The sequence below is a fragment of the Macadamia integrifolia genome, chromosome 6 (genome assembly GCF_013358625.1).
Source record: "Macadamia integrifolia cultivar HAES 741 chromosome 6, SCU_Mint_v3, whole genome shotgun sequence".
In the NCBI taxonomy this organism is placed as follows: domain Eukaryota; kingdom Viridiplantae; phylum Streptophyta; class Magnoliopsida; order Proteales; family Proteaceae; genus Macadamia; species Macadamia integrifolia.
The window spans coordinates 30,030,377-30,048,585 of record NC_056562.1 but is presented as its reverse complement, the minus strand read 5'-3'; the positions used below and the strand labels follow the sequence as shown (position 1 = coordinate 30,048,585).

The 18,209-nt window shown below is 40.2% G+C and overlaps 2 protein-coding genes across 5 annotated transcripts in view; both read right to left on the bottom strand.

Moving 5' to 3' along the window:
• Positions 1-768: 768 nt before the first annotated feature.
• Positions 769-13,758, bottom strand: LOC122082434 (peroxisome biogenesis protein 19-2-like). Of its 2 annotated transcripts, XM_042649993.1 has the most exons (6): positions 13,239-13,758; positions 13,096-13,144; positions 9,886-9,899; positions 4,785-5,059; positions 2,895-3,211; positions 769-931 (listed from the first exon to the last, which is right to left on the bottom strand). In XM_042649993.1, exons 1-6 carry the CDS (start codon positions 13,276-13,278, stop codon positions 886-888), a joined length of 741 nt encoding a protein of 246 aa, XP_042505927.1. In that variant the 5' UTR covers positions 13,279-13,758; the 3' UTR covers positions 769-885. The 2 variants fall into 2 exon arrangements, with proteins under 2 accessions (XP_042505927.1, XP_042505926.1); XM_042649992.1 differs by lacking the exons at positions 9,886-9,899; positions 13,096-13,144; positions 13,239-13,758 and adding exons at positions 5,178-5,226; positions 5,321-5,638 and having other exon boundaries at positions 4,785-5,067.
• Positions 13,759-15,700: 1,942 nt separating this feature from the next.
• Positions 15,701-18,209, bottom strand: part of LOC122082878 (mediator of RNA polymerase II transcription subunit 12-like) — a 13,055-nt gene continuing 10,546 nt past the window's right edge. The window contains exon 2 of one of the 3 annotated variants that reach the window (XM_042650687.1): positions 15,701-17,617. In XM_042650687.1, coding sequence (XP_042506621.1) covers positions 16,022-17,617 — 1,596 coding nt within the window. In that variant the 3' untranslated portion in view covers positions 15,701-16,021. The remainder of the gene's footprint in view (positions 17,618-18,209) is intronic. The other 2 variants (XM_042650688.1, XM_042650689.1) reach the window with 2 other exon arrangements.

Genomic DNA, 18,209 nt, shown 5'->3' with positions numbered 1-18,209 from the left:
TGCAGTCACAAACTTGTCAAGGGAGGCAATGGGTTGGGTAAGACACTAGTACACTAGTATCCCTGCTAAGCTCATCCTTTTCTTCGGACCTAGCATTCATACTTAGATCTGTTCAAAATTAGACAAGAAGACAACCCAAGGGTATATTAAGACACATCTAAGGTCTCACAAATAATCGATGTAAAACTATACTTATGTAACTCTCAAAGATTAAAGTATCGGTATTGATTGTCGTATCGGTCAGCCAAAATTTAGATACATATTAAAGGGTATCGTATTGTATCAGAGATACGCACATAAATGGATATAAAACACTTTTTTATACATTTTTGCATAAAAAAAATTAGTTAAAAAAAAGCTATATATAACATGTATTATGCATAAACACTAAATTGAGAGTATTGCACTAAGAATCTAAGGTTTGTAGTTGTCCCATAAATGTAAAATCATTGTTCCCAACTTTGATTTCCACTTTAATTAGAGAGAAAAATGGTTGACAACAACTTTGGAACAAAAACATCTCAAAAAATTGTGTTTTTCTAAAAAATGACCCATCTTGGCCATTTTATGACTGCATTGGTGTGTATCGATGCTTAAATGTGCATTTCACTTCGATTTTGAATTTTTCATAGAGTTTCGATACGCATCATTGCGTATTGGTGTATATCGTATTGTATCAGTAAGTATCGATGCGTATCAGTATGCATCATAGGATACATATCGATACAAAAGGGTTTTAAATATTCCATGTATCCTATCGATAAAGGCTGAGGGAAACCGGTATACTATTGAATTCTGGTAAAATGAAATCACCTTATTCACCACATATTGCAAAAGAAAATGAAAAACAAAGGAAAAGGTAATTGAGAGAGATGGATTCATCCTTTACATTATACAACATTTGGACTGAGATTCAAGCATCTCTGGAGATCTGCATAAGAAAGAAAACAAATGGTAGATCATGTCAGCAACGACATCTGAGAAAGAGCAAGCAAGAAGCATGGTAAATATGAAACAGCCCGCAAACCAATGGAAAAAAAAAGATGATGATTGCATAAACATATTGCTCTAGTCCAACTGGATTGGAACATTGTAAGAAGTTCATTCATACTGGATTACAAAGTGTCTTACACAAGATAAAAAAGGGGGGGGGGGTTCCAAAGTGTAAATTATAGCTAGATTCTCTAACAAATCTTATTTACGAAACTGAAAGTGGGAAAAGGCCAGGCACGCCGCCCATGTGCTGCACACTAGCGGGAGATCTACCTCTTTCACCCTTTGAAAGGACACCACTGCCCCTCTATGATGCCCATGTACCAGTTTTATCTCCGATGACACTTTCTTAGTTTGGGATAGTAATGGGAACAGTTATTCTATATATTTGGATATTGAAAATGAGATTTTTGAGATTGACAATGATCGTTATCTTCTTAGTGAAGTATCTCTTTCCCGCCACTTTGACCCTCCTGTATTGATGCCCCATCCCATGACTCATTTGCTGCCCGCTAGCGTGCGACATATGGGAGCCGGCTATGCCTCTCCCCTAAAATATATATAGAGATGACAAAGATCCAAAATGTCCAATGTACCAAGATACTCTCTATACATGAATTATTGGGTAGCATGTTCAAACATCAAGCAAGAAATACCAGGAATCTATTATTAACAAAATTCTATGAAAATCTATAACCTACAGTTCATCTCCCATGAAAATAAAATCCTGCACCATTTTATCATAATGTCCCTTCAAAATCCATTTTCCAAGTTCATCAGGACTTCCAGAGTTCAATCTACGAACACCCTTATCATCACTACCATTAGAAGCTTATTTCACTATTCTTTTTCCCTGTTACCATAACTGGAACAAGGAAGAAGGTTGGAGTAAAATAGCACCTATCAAAAATGTAGAATGACTATCTCACCTTCAACTATGAATCACATTGCATAACCTAAAATGCTTTGCATCAGAGAAAATGAAGTCCATTGATTTTGGGCTTCTTAAGAAGAGGTGGAAACTCATATATTATAGTGCAAGGCATGTCTTGGCATTATAATTAACAAGGGTACTATCCAACGTGGCTGCTCTCTTTTCTTCCCCCTAAACTTAACCCCCAAATAACAACCTTCTCTTAAAGAAATAAAAAGCAAAACCAAAGAGTTGTGGGGGCTCTCTTTTTTTTTTCAAAAAAATAATTTATCTGCTACTACTGATCCATTAAATGTTTTGGCAGGTCATATTACATGGCAACAACCCAATGAATTCAGGCCAGCAAAATGACAGTTAGCAGCTCTCAGATGCTAGCTAGCTGGCTGCATGAAGCTAGAGCATAAGGATGTGATTGCTGCAGCTTCTAGTACAGTTTCTAGCAGCACTGACCAGTTACTGATCCTGTGGAGAATTTCAAGCCAAGTGGTGTTAGCAATTGCACAGATAAACTATGCTGTGTTTCTGGCTGGCAACATTAGCCGGCCTTTGGTGTGGGATTTGATCAAATGGTCAACATTGAATGAGATATTCTTTCCCAATAATAACCTCCAGCAGTAGCAGGAGCCTCGCGCACTGGGTGTTCTTTTTAGCGGCTACCCCCTCCCCAACAAAAAACAAAGAGCAAAAATAGAGGCCTCTGGCATCAAGGTTAGACGAGAAGATACACAACAGAAACATGGAATAAGACACGCTTTCATTTTGTTGCCTAATTTGCAGACCCTGCTAGCCATCTCTTTAGACCAGGAAGGATGTCGTAAGAAATCTTTTACACATTATCACATACATTTATGCACACATGAAAAGCATTAGAAAACAAGACAAGATGAAATAAAACAACAAAGGGCACCCTAAAGAACATATGCATGTTTGAAAAACTACATCCTGAAAACCACCATAGAACACTTACAATTGCATGAGATTGGTGAGATCTAGATCTGGAGCAAGCTCGTGCACAATATCATTTGGAGGTTGCCCACATTCCTGCATTTTCTGCATGAGTTCTACGATCTTGGGGAAGTTCCCAGGATCCTTTTCATAAACTTCATTTAGACCCTTTATGAGCTCATATTGACGACTGTAGCGATCATATTCCTCCTTGCTCAAACCTGATGCATGGTCCTCCAACCACTTTGGATATCTTTCTGCAATTTCTTTCATGGGTTCATGAAGAATCTCCTTAGACAAAAGCTGCTCCATCATAGTCTCCACAATAGATTCCATGTCCTATGCAAAACAAAGTAACAAAAGAAAAGAAACTCAATATTTCTAAACCTCAAAACCAACTAGAAAAAGTCTATGAAATAAAATCTTTGACTGAGAAAGAAAACTGGAAAGAAGAATTCTTGGAAAAACAGGGTCAAGATTGTACATGCACAGATTTCACCATTCAAAAACAAATGATAATAAGGATAGAAAGAAATAAGTCAGAATTTTGTTTCACTTCTATCTATCACTCCTTGTGACACAATTCCAATCAATCTGACAGAAGTTACTAGGCTAAAGATGTTATACAAAGACCCAAATGATTATTATCATACGCAGCAATATATCTATTAAATATGTTGCAACATTTTTTGCAGTCATGCAACTCCCAACCCCACAAGATTCAGCAACCGTTTAAAATTTATTGTAATCACAACAATCATATGGGGATTCATGTTTGCCCATGAATATTTGGAAGAGTGAAAGGTCCTCCTTTCAAATGGCTGTTCTGTAATTTGGGGTTGTCACAAGGTCACTTTCTTCTTTAATTTCTGAGCAGAAAACAAAAACAAGTAGCGACATGTTAGATTAATGATAATTTAAGCCTTTAAAATATTTTAAGACAATTATCCATTCTTCTTCTCCATCAAAAGTTAAAAGTTGTCTACCACCCCACCCCCCCTTTCAAAATTTTTGGCTTGTGAGAGGTGCAGTCTATGCATTCATAGATGTGTATCTGAGTTAATTAAAAAAAAAAAAATTAAAATAAACACGAAAATTTATTAGAGAAGAATCAGGAAAGGTAGTCCAATGGCATCACTAACCTCCAGCACATCCTCCTCAAAATAATACATGGGTTACATTTAGGTACTCTTCTCATCCTAACGAATACACTTTCTTTTCAAACGCCATGTAGAAGTGTCCTGATTTCCAAAAGACTAGAGGTGATCCGTTATACATTTGGAGGGGGGTGTTTATATATGTGTAAAAACTCTTCACTTCAACTCTGAGTAGAACGTCCCAATTCCCACACAATTGTCAAGGTTAAAGCATTTGGCTGTTCCTCTGCGAAGCAGAAATAATTTTTTGGCCTCTTTTTATATTTTACACAAAGAATTTGATTGATTAACCATTGTTAGTTATCTTTCAAACAGCAAAGAGATTCCCCAACAACTGGCTGAGTTTTCATTTTGTGAATTGAAGGGCTTTAAATTTCCAGCTCGCACCATGAGCTATACTAGTCCCCATCCAGGATGAATGACATCAGAGACAACCAGGAACTATAATGAACCATACTCAAAGGTGAAAAACAGGAACTTGCAGCATTAAACCTCCTCGCTTGAGAACACCTAGGAGGTCCTAAAAATTGGATGGATTTAACAGAATTATATGACTTGTATGTCCTATTGTAGCCCATTTGTGTAAAGTTCAAATTGGTTGCAATGAACAGATTTAACACAATGTTTACTAAGATAACCAACAATTGATCAGAAACTCCAAGGGTAGAGACCGAGATAACAGTCGAAAACAAAATTCAGCAGCACAGCATTAGCGCAATGACAACCCTAGACGCCAATTCAAAATTCAAGCATACCTGAGACCCAGCAAGCTTCTCAAACTTCTTAACAAAATCCTCCATCATTCCATCCTTCCCCAAATCATCAGGACCAGTCTTTGCCGTCGCCGACTCTAACTCCCGCACAGCTTCCCGTGTCTGTTCCCTCATCTTCTCAAGCGCCTCCGAAACATGAGATTCTTTGGAAACCTTTTCCTTCCCTTTTTTCTTACTTCTCAAATCAGGCAATCCACCACCCAAACCCTGAACCCCAGTGAGCAAAGCAGGATTTTCTTGTTTCTTCTCCCCATCATCTTCAATTCTAATAAAAGAAAACGAACAAAACATGAACTCAAAAGCCTGGGATGAGATCAAACAGTATAGATAGCTGTAGAACTTACATTAAACAATAAAAGAGATGAAAATTCGTACCTTTGAACAGAGGAATTAAGGTTGAGATTCTGAAAATCGTCCAAAGCGCCTAAGAACATTAAAGAACGCACACACAAAACACAAACCCATGAACAGGTAGGAAGAAAGAGAAACAAAAGAGACTTTTTGTTGCTTGAACTTACTATCGAGGAGTTCGTCTAAATCGTCAGAGTGGTCGGCCATCGATTAGCGGCTAAATGGCTATAAAAGCCCTCTGCGTGTTTGATTTTCGATAGAAGGGCGAAATTTATGGTAAGAATCTGTAATGTAAATACTATGCCCCTATGTAGTGTCAATCGGTTGGGCAGGCCCATCACAACGGGGGTTTAGCCCTCTATAGTTCTACTCTTAAGAAGATTTTGTCTTCGTTCCAAGGCAAGAACAGACCTATAGGGAGTCTTTCCTCAGTAGAAATGTAGATGTGCCTCTTATTAGCTATGGAACATCTTGCACTAGTAGAGAGCCTGCAGGGCAAAGGGCGCATTCACCATTCCTTGGGTTGAAATCGTCTGCAATTCCGATCTCGTACAATTTCGTGAAATACCCCCTTTAGGGGGTGACACGTGTATTGATACCAATGCAATGGTCCAGATCTGGTACAACTAATAAAATCTTAAGTCATTTAAATCATATTTGGACCATTTAAATCAGATCTGGACCATTGTATTGGTATCAATACACGTGTCACCCCCTAAAGGGGGTATTTCACAGAATTGTACGAGATCAAAATTGCAGACGATTTTCATCCCCATTCCTTATACTTGGAATTTGGAAATGAGTTCACTTCTTCCTTTTCCAATTCGGCAACATCTATGGTTGGCTTTTGAAGAATCAACTTTAGTGCATCATGCTCTTTAAGCTGCGTATTCTAGGAGCTCAAAATGACCTTTACTTGGGAACTTCCTAGTTCCTACACTATAACAGATAGAGTTAGATTCCAAGGAGGACACTTGACGGGTATAGGACTCTCGGTTTGGCTTGTTCGGTAGAGTTGGGTCAGTCCAGACTGCATTGAGGATCTAGCCCTTGGTAGGCACGTCTCCCAGCCCGGAGGTTCAATCCCTCTACCGGTGTTCGAATATGCCCCAAAAAAGGGGACCTCCCCCACTCACCACAAAAAAGAATTGGGAAAAAAAATTCCAATCCGAGTAAGAACTATTTTTTTTTTTCACTCCTCAAAAACAAGGCGAAGCAGAATGTTATTGTTTGTATTCTCTATTTAATAAGCCATTAATTAATGGTAAAAAATTCATAATAATATAATCAAGAAATCTTTGCCCGAGCACATCTTATTCTAATTGTGATTTGGCAATGTGCGTCAAATTTCAACTTCAACTCCAATCATTTAATCTATGATCCGATGTCATACCCACCCATTTATGTCCCAAGGTTGTTTAGGTGTATCCACCAATGTTTGTACTTTGTATTAGTCTCCTACATTTTTTTTTTTTTTTTATTGTTATGTTATAATTTAGCAAATTAATATATCCTAAAAACTTGGCTGCTACTGGGTAGGAATTAGTCAACGAAAAATTTCACCCTAGGAGGGTATTTCCAACTTACCCCTTAGATTCTATTTACCTGGCTGTTACTAAGGGTACTTGCACCCAGAGTAACAACTTAATTTTTATCATAAATGTTATCATAAATCGTAATCTTTTAAATGATAATTGTAATCTTTTTTAATGGTAATCCACAATCATACGCACTATGATTTATGAAAGTTAATAAGAAATGTTAAGAAATTTTGGATCAAACTCTAACCTATTGAAAAAAAAAAAAATTGGAATTTCAGAAAAGATGACACAATGTATTGGTTTATATAAAAATATAAATATACTATTAGTGTCTCTTAAATACTCTCAGTAGTGCTGACACAATGCATCAGCATACGAATGAAAACTTAAGAAAATTTTGAAAACACTCTCAACATCCTGAGACCGACGCCACCCATGAGACCATGAGAGCGATGTAAACTGATAGACAATAATGGATTTACGTTGTAGAGGTTTTATCTCACTGGTAAATTTTCAATCCAATATAAATATTCTATATATAATGTGGGTCAAATCATAGTTAAAAGTTCAAAAAATAACAAGAATACCATAAACCTAAAATATGTAACCACAACCCCAAGGTAGTCGAGTTGGCAAGGGACCTTCACTTCATGAAATATGTGATTTTAAGTTTGACTACTCTTAACTCCTTAGGCCATTCACATAAGTTGTAATGCTCTTCACAACTTTCAATGAGAGGTTGAATACCCCATCGTTAGCTAAAAAATATAATATATAACAATGATAGTTGATTATATGTAATTTTCTAGAACCTTTGGGACGATTTTGACCCATACTGTTATAGCATACTCAATTTATGTTAATATTTGACTTGCGAACATTATCAGCTCATGGCCCCCCTGCTGGAAGGTGTGTGGCCCTCTGGAAGAACTGTAAGGCTTATGCTCAAGTCCGCAACAGTAGTTTTCCAGTTTTTATGGTGATTGGGAGGTAGAAGCACCAAACGTCTGTGGAAGTGAGTGACAATGCACACCTGGGCCTTGGCCTCGTCGTTTGCAGTGCTAATTGGAGTATCTGCTTGACGTTTTGTTACTTGATCAACGCTTCTCAAATGCCCTGATACTTGACGTTTTGCACCCATTTCTTTGCTTTCCAAGAAGTGTGTCCTTTAGCCCCTATTAACTCCAAGGGTCTCCTATGTAATGGCCAATAGCCCTTAAACTTGCACACAAAAAAGAAAAGTGATAATAAAGGAAATTTTGGTGAGAGCCAGGCCTTGATCGGCCCAGTAAACATAATTGGCAGCAACCTCAGCATGCCACACAAGGCCACAATTACCAGCAGTAAAGAAATAATTTACTAAACAAAAGTGAAGCCTTAAGTAATTTATAACAAAAAAGTGAACCTTGATAAACAAAAAATAAGAGGTCAGTTGTCCCCTAATAGATGGTGACCTTGACGTGTCTAATGAATTTCCAGGTACCATGGGAAGTCTTGAACAAAAATTGCATAAACCAGAATCTGTAAAACTCTTCCTCCTAAGGTAACCAACCATAGATTAGAAACAGTAACATTAAGTTGCATGGATAATGGAAAATGAGCAGTACACACTCATGCGGTTGATTCCTCTTCTGAGAACCATGGTCATCCATTTTGATATGAAGTCCCAAAAAAAGATTACACTGGGGCAGAACCAGAATTATCGGTTGCCGGAAGAACTTTGTCAGCTTCCATAACAGTATTCATTGATGGAGGCACAACTGAGTTATCCAGGGCAGGGGCCAACTCCTTTCCTTCAGAAACTGAAATACTGTCTTCAGATTTGCTCCCCACAGAAATGGCTGCTTGTTCTTCTGCCTTCACTGCATAAGTCTCCTTTTGACCCTCGGGTTCCACTGCATCAGCATTCTGCATTCCAGGTTCAGGCATGACTTGGGGCTCGGATCGTTGAACTTGCAATTCTGAGCCATCTGCTGTTGTTGCTGCTTGATGAGCTTGACCAGCGGCTGCTGCTGTTGCTTGGTGAGCTTGAGGAAACCCATAACCTCCCAACTGAGGGAAGGATCCCTGAGGATCATAATATCCTGGTGGATTGCCTTGAGGGCCGAAAAAAGTTGGCTGGACACTAGGATTAGGCGGGTAAAGAGCCTGTAGCCCCACTGGCCCATACATAGCTTGGTGGCCTTTAAAACGCTTAAGCTTAGAAATATGCTTTCTACCAGCCAAATGACAATCAAAAACAGCCTGTGTGTCACACTTGACATTGCACAAGTCACAAATCAAGGGCACCACCTCTTTGGGTTTTGGAGGCTCAACTGGCATCCTTGGTGATTCAAACATCCTCATACGCTTACCCCCCCGTCCCCCCCTCATCTTCCGCTTCGTACCACGCCTCCTAGAGTCAAGCCAATCCATCCTCGACTTCCTTGCTGGTGCTTCTGTCTGTTCTACCTTTGTAGTCTCAGACTGCCCTTCAGAATTATTTGGCAGCTCGGTGTCCATTTTATTTTCGGCAGAAGGAACTTCAGTATGTAAATTGTCAGCAATTGACTTGTTCTCATCAGTCCCCTGTACATTTTCAAGCTGCGTTGTAATTTCTGACTTGGTTTCAGGGACAGGTACTGGGTCATTTTCTGTTTCTTCTGCCAGTTTTTTATCATTCTGTAATTCAGCCACAGGTTTTGCCTCACTTGGCAATGCTGGTTCAGGTTTTTCCTCATTCTTTGTTGCAGAGACAGGCTTCTGTTCACTTTGTATCATGGGTATTTTTTTTCTAGCATTCTGCAACTCTTCAAATCTCTGCAAGTTCTTCTTATGCCGCTTTCCATTCTTGTGCTGCTCAAGGATCTCCAAACTGGTACAGTCAACCCTACAGAGTTCACACCATGCAATCTGTACAGGACGCCGGGTAGGAGCTGCCTGTCCTGGAGCTGGAACTGATGTTAGCAGCCCTTGAACCTGTGAGGTCTCTCCTTGACCTACAGCTGATGGTGCTCCCTCACCTTCTGCTGATGCTACTCCCTCATCTTCTGCTGATGCTGCAGCCTCCTGGTCCAACGTAGCAGCTGGATGAGAAGTAGATGATGCAACATGTGGTGGGTAACGCCTACCACCACCCCTTCCCATGCGTCCCCTCCCACGGAATTGCGGGCCTGAGTCATCTGGTCTGGAGTTCCTGCGGCCAAAGTTACCTCGGCCACCACCTCTGAATGGTCCACCACCTCTTCTGCCACCACCCCTGTAGGGAGATCTCCCAACCTGCGCAGAAGTCTTCTAAGGGTCTTTAAAGACTAGAATACATAATGACTTGCTTCCTAAATGCGGTGATAATAAAAGAGAAGGAAATACCACATTCCACATTCCAGAACTGCATACAGATCACATAAGGGGAGGAAAAAGAGTATTCAAGAGTCAATATATGAAATACAAAAAAAGTACAGTCAAACACAAAGTTCTCCTGCCACTCCCAAAAACAAGGGAAAGAAAAGGAGAGACAGGCAGGAAGCAGAAGTTCCAACCATACTCATTCACTAAGTTTTGTAAAGCATGTTCTTTTCCAATCCAGTAATTCAAAAAGTACATATATTATTAGAATCAGTGGTGATAAGGTTGCTTCACTAGCCCACCACAAACTCCCAGGATAGCTAAAGGTTGTGTTGACTCTAAGCACACATAAGAAAATCCCAGAACATACAGCTTGGTCTTAACAGAGAATAGACGTATGGAGCCTTACAGCAACCAGCACCATGCCAATATAGTACATAAACTAGCTCCCAGCTTCATCAATTGTCTTCCAAGGACAAATCGTTCCCCTAAATTTACCTTCCTTTTTTTTTTTGAACAGTTTTTTTCCCCTAAAACTTTGAACNATCCCAATGGTCTTGCATACAGCATCATTCCCCATTAGGACAAACCCACCATTATATGGTTGATATGTATCAAACCAATCCTTATGTGGACACATGTGATATGAACATCCAGAATCTAAAATCCAAGAATTAGAAGGTTGATTCTTACCTGATGATATAGAGAGTACATCTCCATCATCTCCATCTGAATTGTCAGCCACGCTAGCTTCCTCAGATGCCTTATCTACACATTTCTTCTTTAAGTCCGCCTTCCTCTTCAAGCACTCTCTTCAGATGACCTTCCTTCTTGCAATAGTAACAAGAGACCTTTGTCTTTGCCCCTTTTGATTTCGATCGACTCTTTCCAGATCCCTTCTGATTTGATCTCCCTCTTTCCTGCTCCTTATCACCTCCGAAAAGACCTTCTTGAGATTTCGTACTACTGGCCTACTTTCTTGTATCAGGCAACTGCGACTTCATCCATCTCAAAGGTCTCCTTTCCGTACAAGAGAGTCGTTACTAAGTTATCATATGATTCTGGGAGCGACGACAGCAATAGTAACGCCTTGTCTTCATCCTCGATCTTAACCTCCAGGTTTGTAAGTTTACTTACGATCTGATTGAACATGTTAAGATGCTCTAATAGATCTGTACCTTCATCCATCTGTAGAGAATACAATTGCTTCTTCACGAACAACTTGTTCATTAAAGACTTCGTCATGTAGATGCTTTCAAGTTTCGCCCATAACTGTGGTGCAGATTCGATACCCACAACATATTGTAGGGCATCATCAGAAAGATTTAATTGAATAACACTTACCGCATTTTCCTCCATCTCTTCCCAATCTTCGTCAGTAATTTTTACAGGTTTCTTCGACTTCTCCAACAACGTTTTCGCCAAACCCTACTGTATCAGAAGATCCTTCAGTAGGGTTTGGCGAAAACGTGATCCATTCCCTGCCATCGTGATAGTAAACCCTAGAAAACGGAAACCTAGAGCTCTGATACCAATTTGTAGAAACGTAACGCTAAAACGATGCAGAAGATAATGGAAAAACAAAACAAACAATGCACACGGATTTTACGAGGTTCGGCAAGGTTGCCTACGTCTCCGGTGAAATGAGATCCTGCTTCACTATCAATGGAGAATAGGGTTACAGCGCTCGTCCTCACACCTCTCAGTATTGCTTGCATTACAGAGAAAGAAACCCTCGCTACAAATATATAGCGAAAAAACTCTAATCCGGAAAGTACACAATTGCCCTCAAATAAAAAATTCGAGCGGGACACCTCCTGCTATGCAGTGGGGCCTCTTGCCCCCTTGCAACCCCCATGGCCCGCTAACCGGCTAGCGGAACCGCCGTCCTACCTGTCTAGGTGTTGCACCAGTACTCCCTGGATTAAACTGCGACGGAATACAAGACATCATACACCAACACTCTTCTCATCCCTAACGAATACACTTTCTTTTCAAACGCCATGTAGAAGTGTCCTGATTTCCAAAAGACTAGAGGTGATCCGTTATACCTTTCGAGGGGGGTGTTTATATGTGTAAAAACTCTTCACTTCAACTCTGAGTAGAAGGTCCCAATTCCCACACAATTGTCAAGGTTAAAGCATTTGGCTGTTCCTCTGCGAAGCAGCAATAATTTTTTGGCCTCTTTTTATATTTTACACAAAGAATTTGATTGATTAACCATCGTTAGTTATCTTTCAAACAGCAAAGACATTCCCCAACAACTGGCTGAGTTTTCATTTTGTGAATTGAAGGGCTTTAAATTTCCAGCTCGCACCATGAGCTATCCTAGTCCCCATCCAGGATGAATGACATCAGAGACAACCAGGAACTATAATGAACCATACTCAAAGGTGAAAAACAGGAACTTGCAGCATTAAACCTCCTCGCTTGAGAACACCTAGGAGTTCCTAAAAATTGGATGGATTTAACAGAATTATATGACTTGTATGTCATATTGTAGCCCATTTGTGTAAAGTTCAAATTGGTTGCAATGAACAGATTTAACACAATGTTTACTAAGATAACCAACAATTGATCAGAAACTCCAAGGGTAGAGACCGAGATAACAGTCGAAAACAAAATTCAGCAGCACAGCATTAGCGCAATGACAACCCTAGACGCCAATTCACAATTCAAGCATACCTGAGACCCAGCAAGCTTCTCAAACTTCTTAACAAAATCCTCCATCATTCCATCCTTCCCCAAATCATCAGGACCAGTCTTTGCCGTCGCCGACTCTAACTCCCGCACAGCTTCCCGTGTCTGTTCCCTCATCTTCTCAAGCGCCTCCGAAACATGAGATTCTTTGGAAACCTTTTCCTTCCCTTTTTTCTTACTTCTCAAATCAGGCAATCACCACCCAAACCCTGAACCCCAGTAGGCAAAGCAGGATTTTCTTGTTTCTTCTCCCCATCATCTTCAATTCTAATAAAAGAAAACGAACAAAACATGAACTCAAAAGCCTGGGATGAGATCAAACAGTATAGATAGCTGTAGAACTTACATTAAACAATAAAAGAGATGAAAATTCGTACCTTTGAACAGAGGAATTAAGGTTGAGATTCTGAAAATCGTCCAAAGCGCCTAAGAACATTAAAGAACACACACACAAAACACAAACCCATGAACAGGTAGGAAGAAAGAGAAACAAAAGAGACTTTTTGTTGCTTGAACTTACTATCGAGGAGTTCGTCTAAATCGTCAGAGTGGTCGGCCATCGATTAGCGGCTAAATGGCTATAAAAGCCCTCTGCGTGTTTGATTTTTGATAGAAGGGCGAAATTTATGGTAAGAATCTGTAATGTAAATACTATGCCCCTATGTAGTGTCAATCGGTTGGGCAGGCCCATCACAACAGGGGTTTAGCCCTCTATAGTTCTACTCTTAAGAAGATTTTGTCTTCGTTCCAAGGCAAGAACAGACCTATAGGGAGCCTTTCCTCAGTAGAAATGTAGATGTGCCTCTTATTAGCTTGGAACATCTTGCACTAGTAGAGAGCCTGCAGGGCAAAGGGCGCATTCACCATTCCTTATACTTGGAATTTGGAAATGAGTTCACTTCTTCCTTTTCCAATTCGGCAACATCTATGGTTGGCTTTTGAAGAATCAACTTTAGTGCATCATGCTCTTTAAGCTGCGTATTCTAGGAGCTCAAAATGACCTTTACTTGGGAACTTCCTAGTTCCTACATTATAACAGATAGAGTTAGATTCCAAGGAGGACACTTGACGGGTATAGGACTCTCGGTTTGGCTTGTTCGGTAGAGTTGGGTCAGTCCAGACTGCATTGAGGATCTAGCCCTTGGTAGGCACGTCTCCCAGCCCGGAGGTTCAATCCCTCTACCGGTGTTCGAATATGCCCCAAAAAAGGGGACCTCCCCCACTCACCAGAAAAAAGAATTGGGAAAAAAAATTCCAATCCGAGTAAGAACTATTTTTTTTTTTCACTCCTCAAAAACAAGGCGAAGCAGAATGTTATTGTTTGTATTCTCTATTTAATAAGCCATTAATTAATGGTAAAAAATTCTTAATAATATAATCAAGAAATCTTTGCCCGAGCACATCTTATTCTAATTGTGATTTGGCAATGTGCGTCAAATTTCAACTTCAACTCCAATCATTTAATCTATGATTCGATATCATACCCACCCATTTATGTCCCAAGGTTGTTTAGGTGTATCCACCAATGTTTGTACTTTGTATTAGTCTCCTACATTTTTTTTTTTTTAATTGTTATGTTATAATTTAGCAAATTAATATATCCTAAAAACTTGGCTGTTACTGGGTAGGAATTAGTCAACGAAAAATTTCACCCTAGGAGGGTATTTCCAACTTACCCCTTAGATTCTATTTACCTGGCTGTTACTAAGGGTACTTGCACCCAGAGTAACAACTTAATTTTTATCATAAATGTTATCATAAATCGTAATCTTTTAAATGATAATTGTAATCTTTTTTAATGGTAATCCACAATCATACGCACTATGATTTATGAAAGTTAATAAGAAATGTTAAGAAATTTTGGATCAAACTCTAACCTATTGAAAAAAAAAAATTGGAATTTCAGAAAAGATGACACAATGTATTGGTTTATATAAAAATATAAATATACTATTAGTGTCTCTTAAATACTCTCAGTAGTGCTGACACAATGCATCAGCATACGAATGAAAACTTAAGAAAATTTTGAAAACACTTTCAACATCCTGAGACCGACACCACCCATGAGACCATGAGAGCGATGTAAACTGATGACAATAATGGATTTACGTTGTAGAGGTTTTATCTCACTGGTAAATTTTCAATCCAATATAAATATTCTATATATAATGTGGGTCAAATCATAGTTAAAAGTTCAAAAAATAACAAGAATGCCATAAACCTATAATATGTAACCACAACCCCAAGGTAGTCGAGTTGGCAAGGGACCTTCACTTCATGAAATATGTGATTCTGAGTTCGACTGCTCTTAACTCCTTAGGCCATTCACATAAGTTGTAATGCTCTTCACAACTTTCAGTGAGAGGTTGAATACCCATCGTTAGCTAAAAAATATAATATATAACAATGATAGTTGATTATATGTAATTTTCTAGAACCTTTGGGACGATTTTGACCCATATTGTTATAGCATACTCAATTTATGTTAATATTTGACTTGCGAACATTATCAGCTCATGGCCCCCCTGCTGGAAGGTGTGTGGCCCTCTGGAAGAACTGTAAGGCTTATGCTCAAGTCCGCAATAGTAGTTTTCCAGTTTTTATGGTGATTGGGAGGTAGCAGCACCAAACGTCTGTGGAAGTGAGTGACAATGCACACCTGGGCCTTGGCCTCGTGGTTTGCAGTGCTAATTGGAGTATCTGCTTGACGTTTTGTTACTTGATCAACGCTTCTCAAATGCCCTGATACTTGACGTTTTGCACCCATTTCTTTGCTTTCCAAGAAGTGTGTCCTTAAGCCCCTATTAACTCCAAGGGTCTCCTATGTAATGGCCAATAGCCCTTAAACTTGCACACAAAAAAGAAAAGTGATAATAAAGGAAATTTTGGTGAGAGCCAGACCTTGATCGGCCCAGTAAACATAATTGGCAGCAACCTCAGCAAGCCACACAAGGCCACAATTACCAGCAGTAAAGAAATAAGTTACTAAACAAGAGTGAAGCCTTAAGTAATTTATAACAAAAAAGTGAACCTTGATAAACAAAAAATAAGAGGTCAGTTGTCCCCTAATAGATGGTGACCTTGACGTGTCTAATGAATTTCCAGGTACCATGGGAAGTCTTGAACAAAAATTGCATAAACCAGAATCTGTAAAACTCTTCCTCCTAAGGCAACCAACCATAGATTAGAAACAGTAACATTAAGTTGCATGGATAATGGAAAATGCGCAGTACCCACTCATGCGGTTGGTTCCTCTTCTGAGAACCATGGTCATCCATTTTGATATGAAGTCCCAAAAAAAGATTACACTGGGGCAGAACCAGAATTATCGGTTGCCGGAAGAACTTTGTCAGCTTCCATAACAGCATTCATTGATGGAGGCACAACTGAGTTATCCAGGGCAGGGGCCAACTCCTTTCCTTCAGAAACTGAAATACTGTCTTCAGATTTGCTCCCCACAGAAATGGCTGCTTGTTCTTCTGCCTTCACTGCATAAGTCTCCTTTTGACCCTCGGGTTCCACTGCATCAGCATTCTGCATTCCAGGTTCAAGCATGACTTGGGGCTCGGATCGTTGAACTTGCAATTCTGAGCCACCTGCTGTTGTTGCTGCTTGATGAGCTTGACCAGCGGCTGCTGCTGTTGCTTGGTGAGCTTGAGGAAACCCATAACCTCCCAACTGGGGGAAGGATCCCTGAGGATCATAATATCCTGGTGGATTGCCTTGAGGGCCGAAAAAAGTTGGCTGGACACTAGGATTAGGCGGGTAAAGAGCCTGTAGCCCCACTGGCCCATACATAGCTTGGTGGCCTTGAAAACGCTTAAGCTTAGAAATATGCTTTCTACCAGCCAAATGACAATCAAAAACAGCCTGTGTGTCACACTTGACATTGCACAAGTCACAAATCAAGGGCACCACCTCTTTGGGTTTTGGAGGCTCAACTGGCATCCTTGGTGATTCAAACATCCTCATACGCTTACCCCCCCGTCCCCCCCTCATCTTCCGCTTCGTACCACGCCTCCTAGAGTCAAGCCAATCCATCCTTGACTTCCTTGCTGGTGCTTCTGTCTGTTCTACCTTTGTAGTCTCAGACTGCCCTTCAGAATTATTTGGCAGCTCGGTGTCCTTTTTATTTTCGGCAGAAGGAACTTCAGTATGTAAATTGTCAGCAATTGACTTGTTCTCATCAGTCCCCTGTACATTTTCAAGCTGCGTTGTAATTTCTGACTTGGTTTCAGGGACAGGTACTGGGTCATTTTCTGTTTCTTCTGCCAGTTTTTTATCATTCTGTAATTCAGCCACAGGTTTTGCCTCACTTGGCAATGCTGGTTCAGGTTTTTCCTCATTCTTTGTTGCAGAGACAGGCTTCTGTTCAGTTTGTATCATGGGTATTTTTTTTCTAGCATTCTGCAACTCTTCAAATCTCTGCAAGTTCTTCTTATGCCGCTTTCCATTCTTGTGCTGCTCAAGGATCTCCAAACTGGTACAGTCAACCCTACAGAGTTCACACCATGCAATCTGTACAGGACGCCGGGTAGAAGCTGCCTGTCCTGGAGCTGGAACTGATGTTAGCAGCCCTTGAACCTGTGAGGTCTCTCCTTGACCTACAGCTGATGGTGCTCCCTCACCTTCTGCTGATGCTACTCCCTCATCTTCTGCTGATGCTGCAGCCTCCTGGTCCAACGTAGCAGCTGGATGAGAAGTAGATGATGCAACATGTGGTGGGTAACGCCTACCACCACCCCTTCCCATGCGTCCCCTCCCACGGAATTGCGGGCCTGAGTCATCTGGTCTGGAGTTCCTGCGGCCAAAGTTACCTCGGCCACCACCTCTGAATGGTCCACCACCTCTTCTGCCACCACCCCTGTAGGGAGATCTCCCAACCTGCGCAGAAGTCTTCTAAGGGTCTTTAAAGACTAGAATACATAATGACTTGCTTCCTAAATGCGGTGATAATAAAAGAGAAGGAAATACCACATTCCACATTCCAGAACTGCATACAGATCACATAAGGGGAGGAAAAAGAGTATTCAAGAGTCAACATATGAAATACAAAATAAAGTACAGTCAAACACAAAGTTCTCCTGCCACTCCCAAAAACAAGGGAAAGAAAAGGAGAGACAGGGAGGAAGCAGAAGTTCCAACCATACTCATTCACTAAGTTTTGTAAAGCATGTTCTTTTCCAATCCAGTAATTCAAAAAGTACATATATTATTAGAATCAGTGGTGATAAGGTTGCTTCACTAGCCCACCACAAACTCCCAGGATAGCTAAAGGTTGTGTTGACTCTAAGCACACATAAGAAAATCCCAGAACATACAGCTTGGTCTTAACAGCCAATAGACGTATGGAGCCTTACAGCAACCAGCACCATGCCAATATAGTACATAAACTAGCTCCCAGCTTCATCAATTGTCTTCTAAGGATAAATCGTTCCCCTAAATTTACCTTCCTTTTTTTTTTTGAACAGTTTTTTTCCCCTAAAACTTT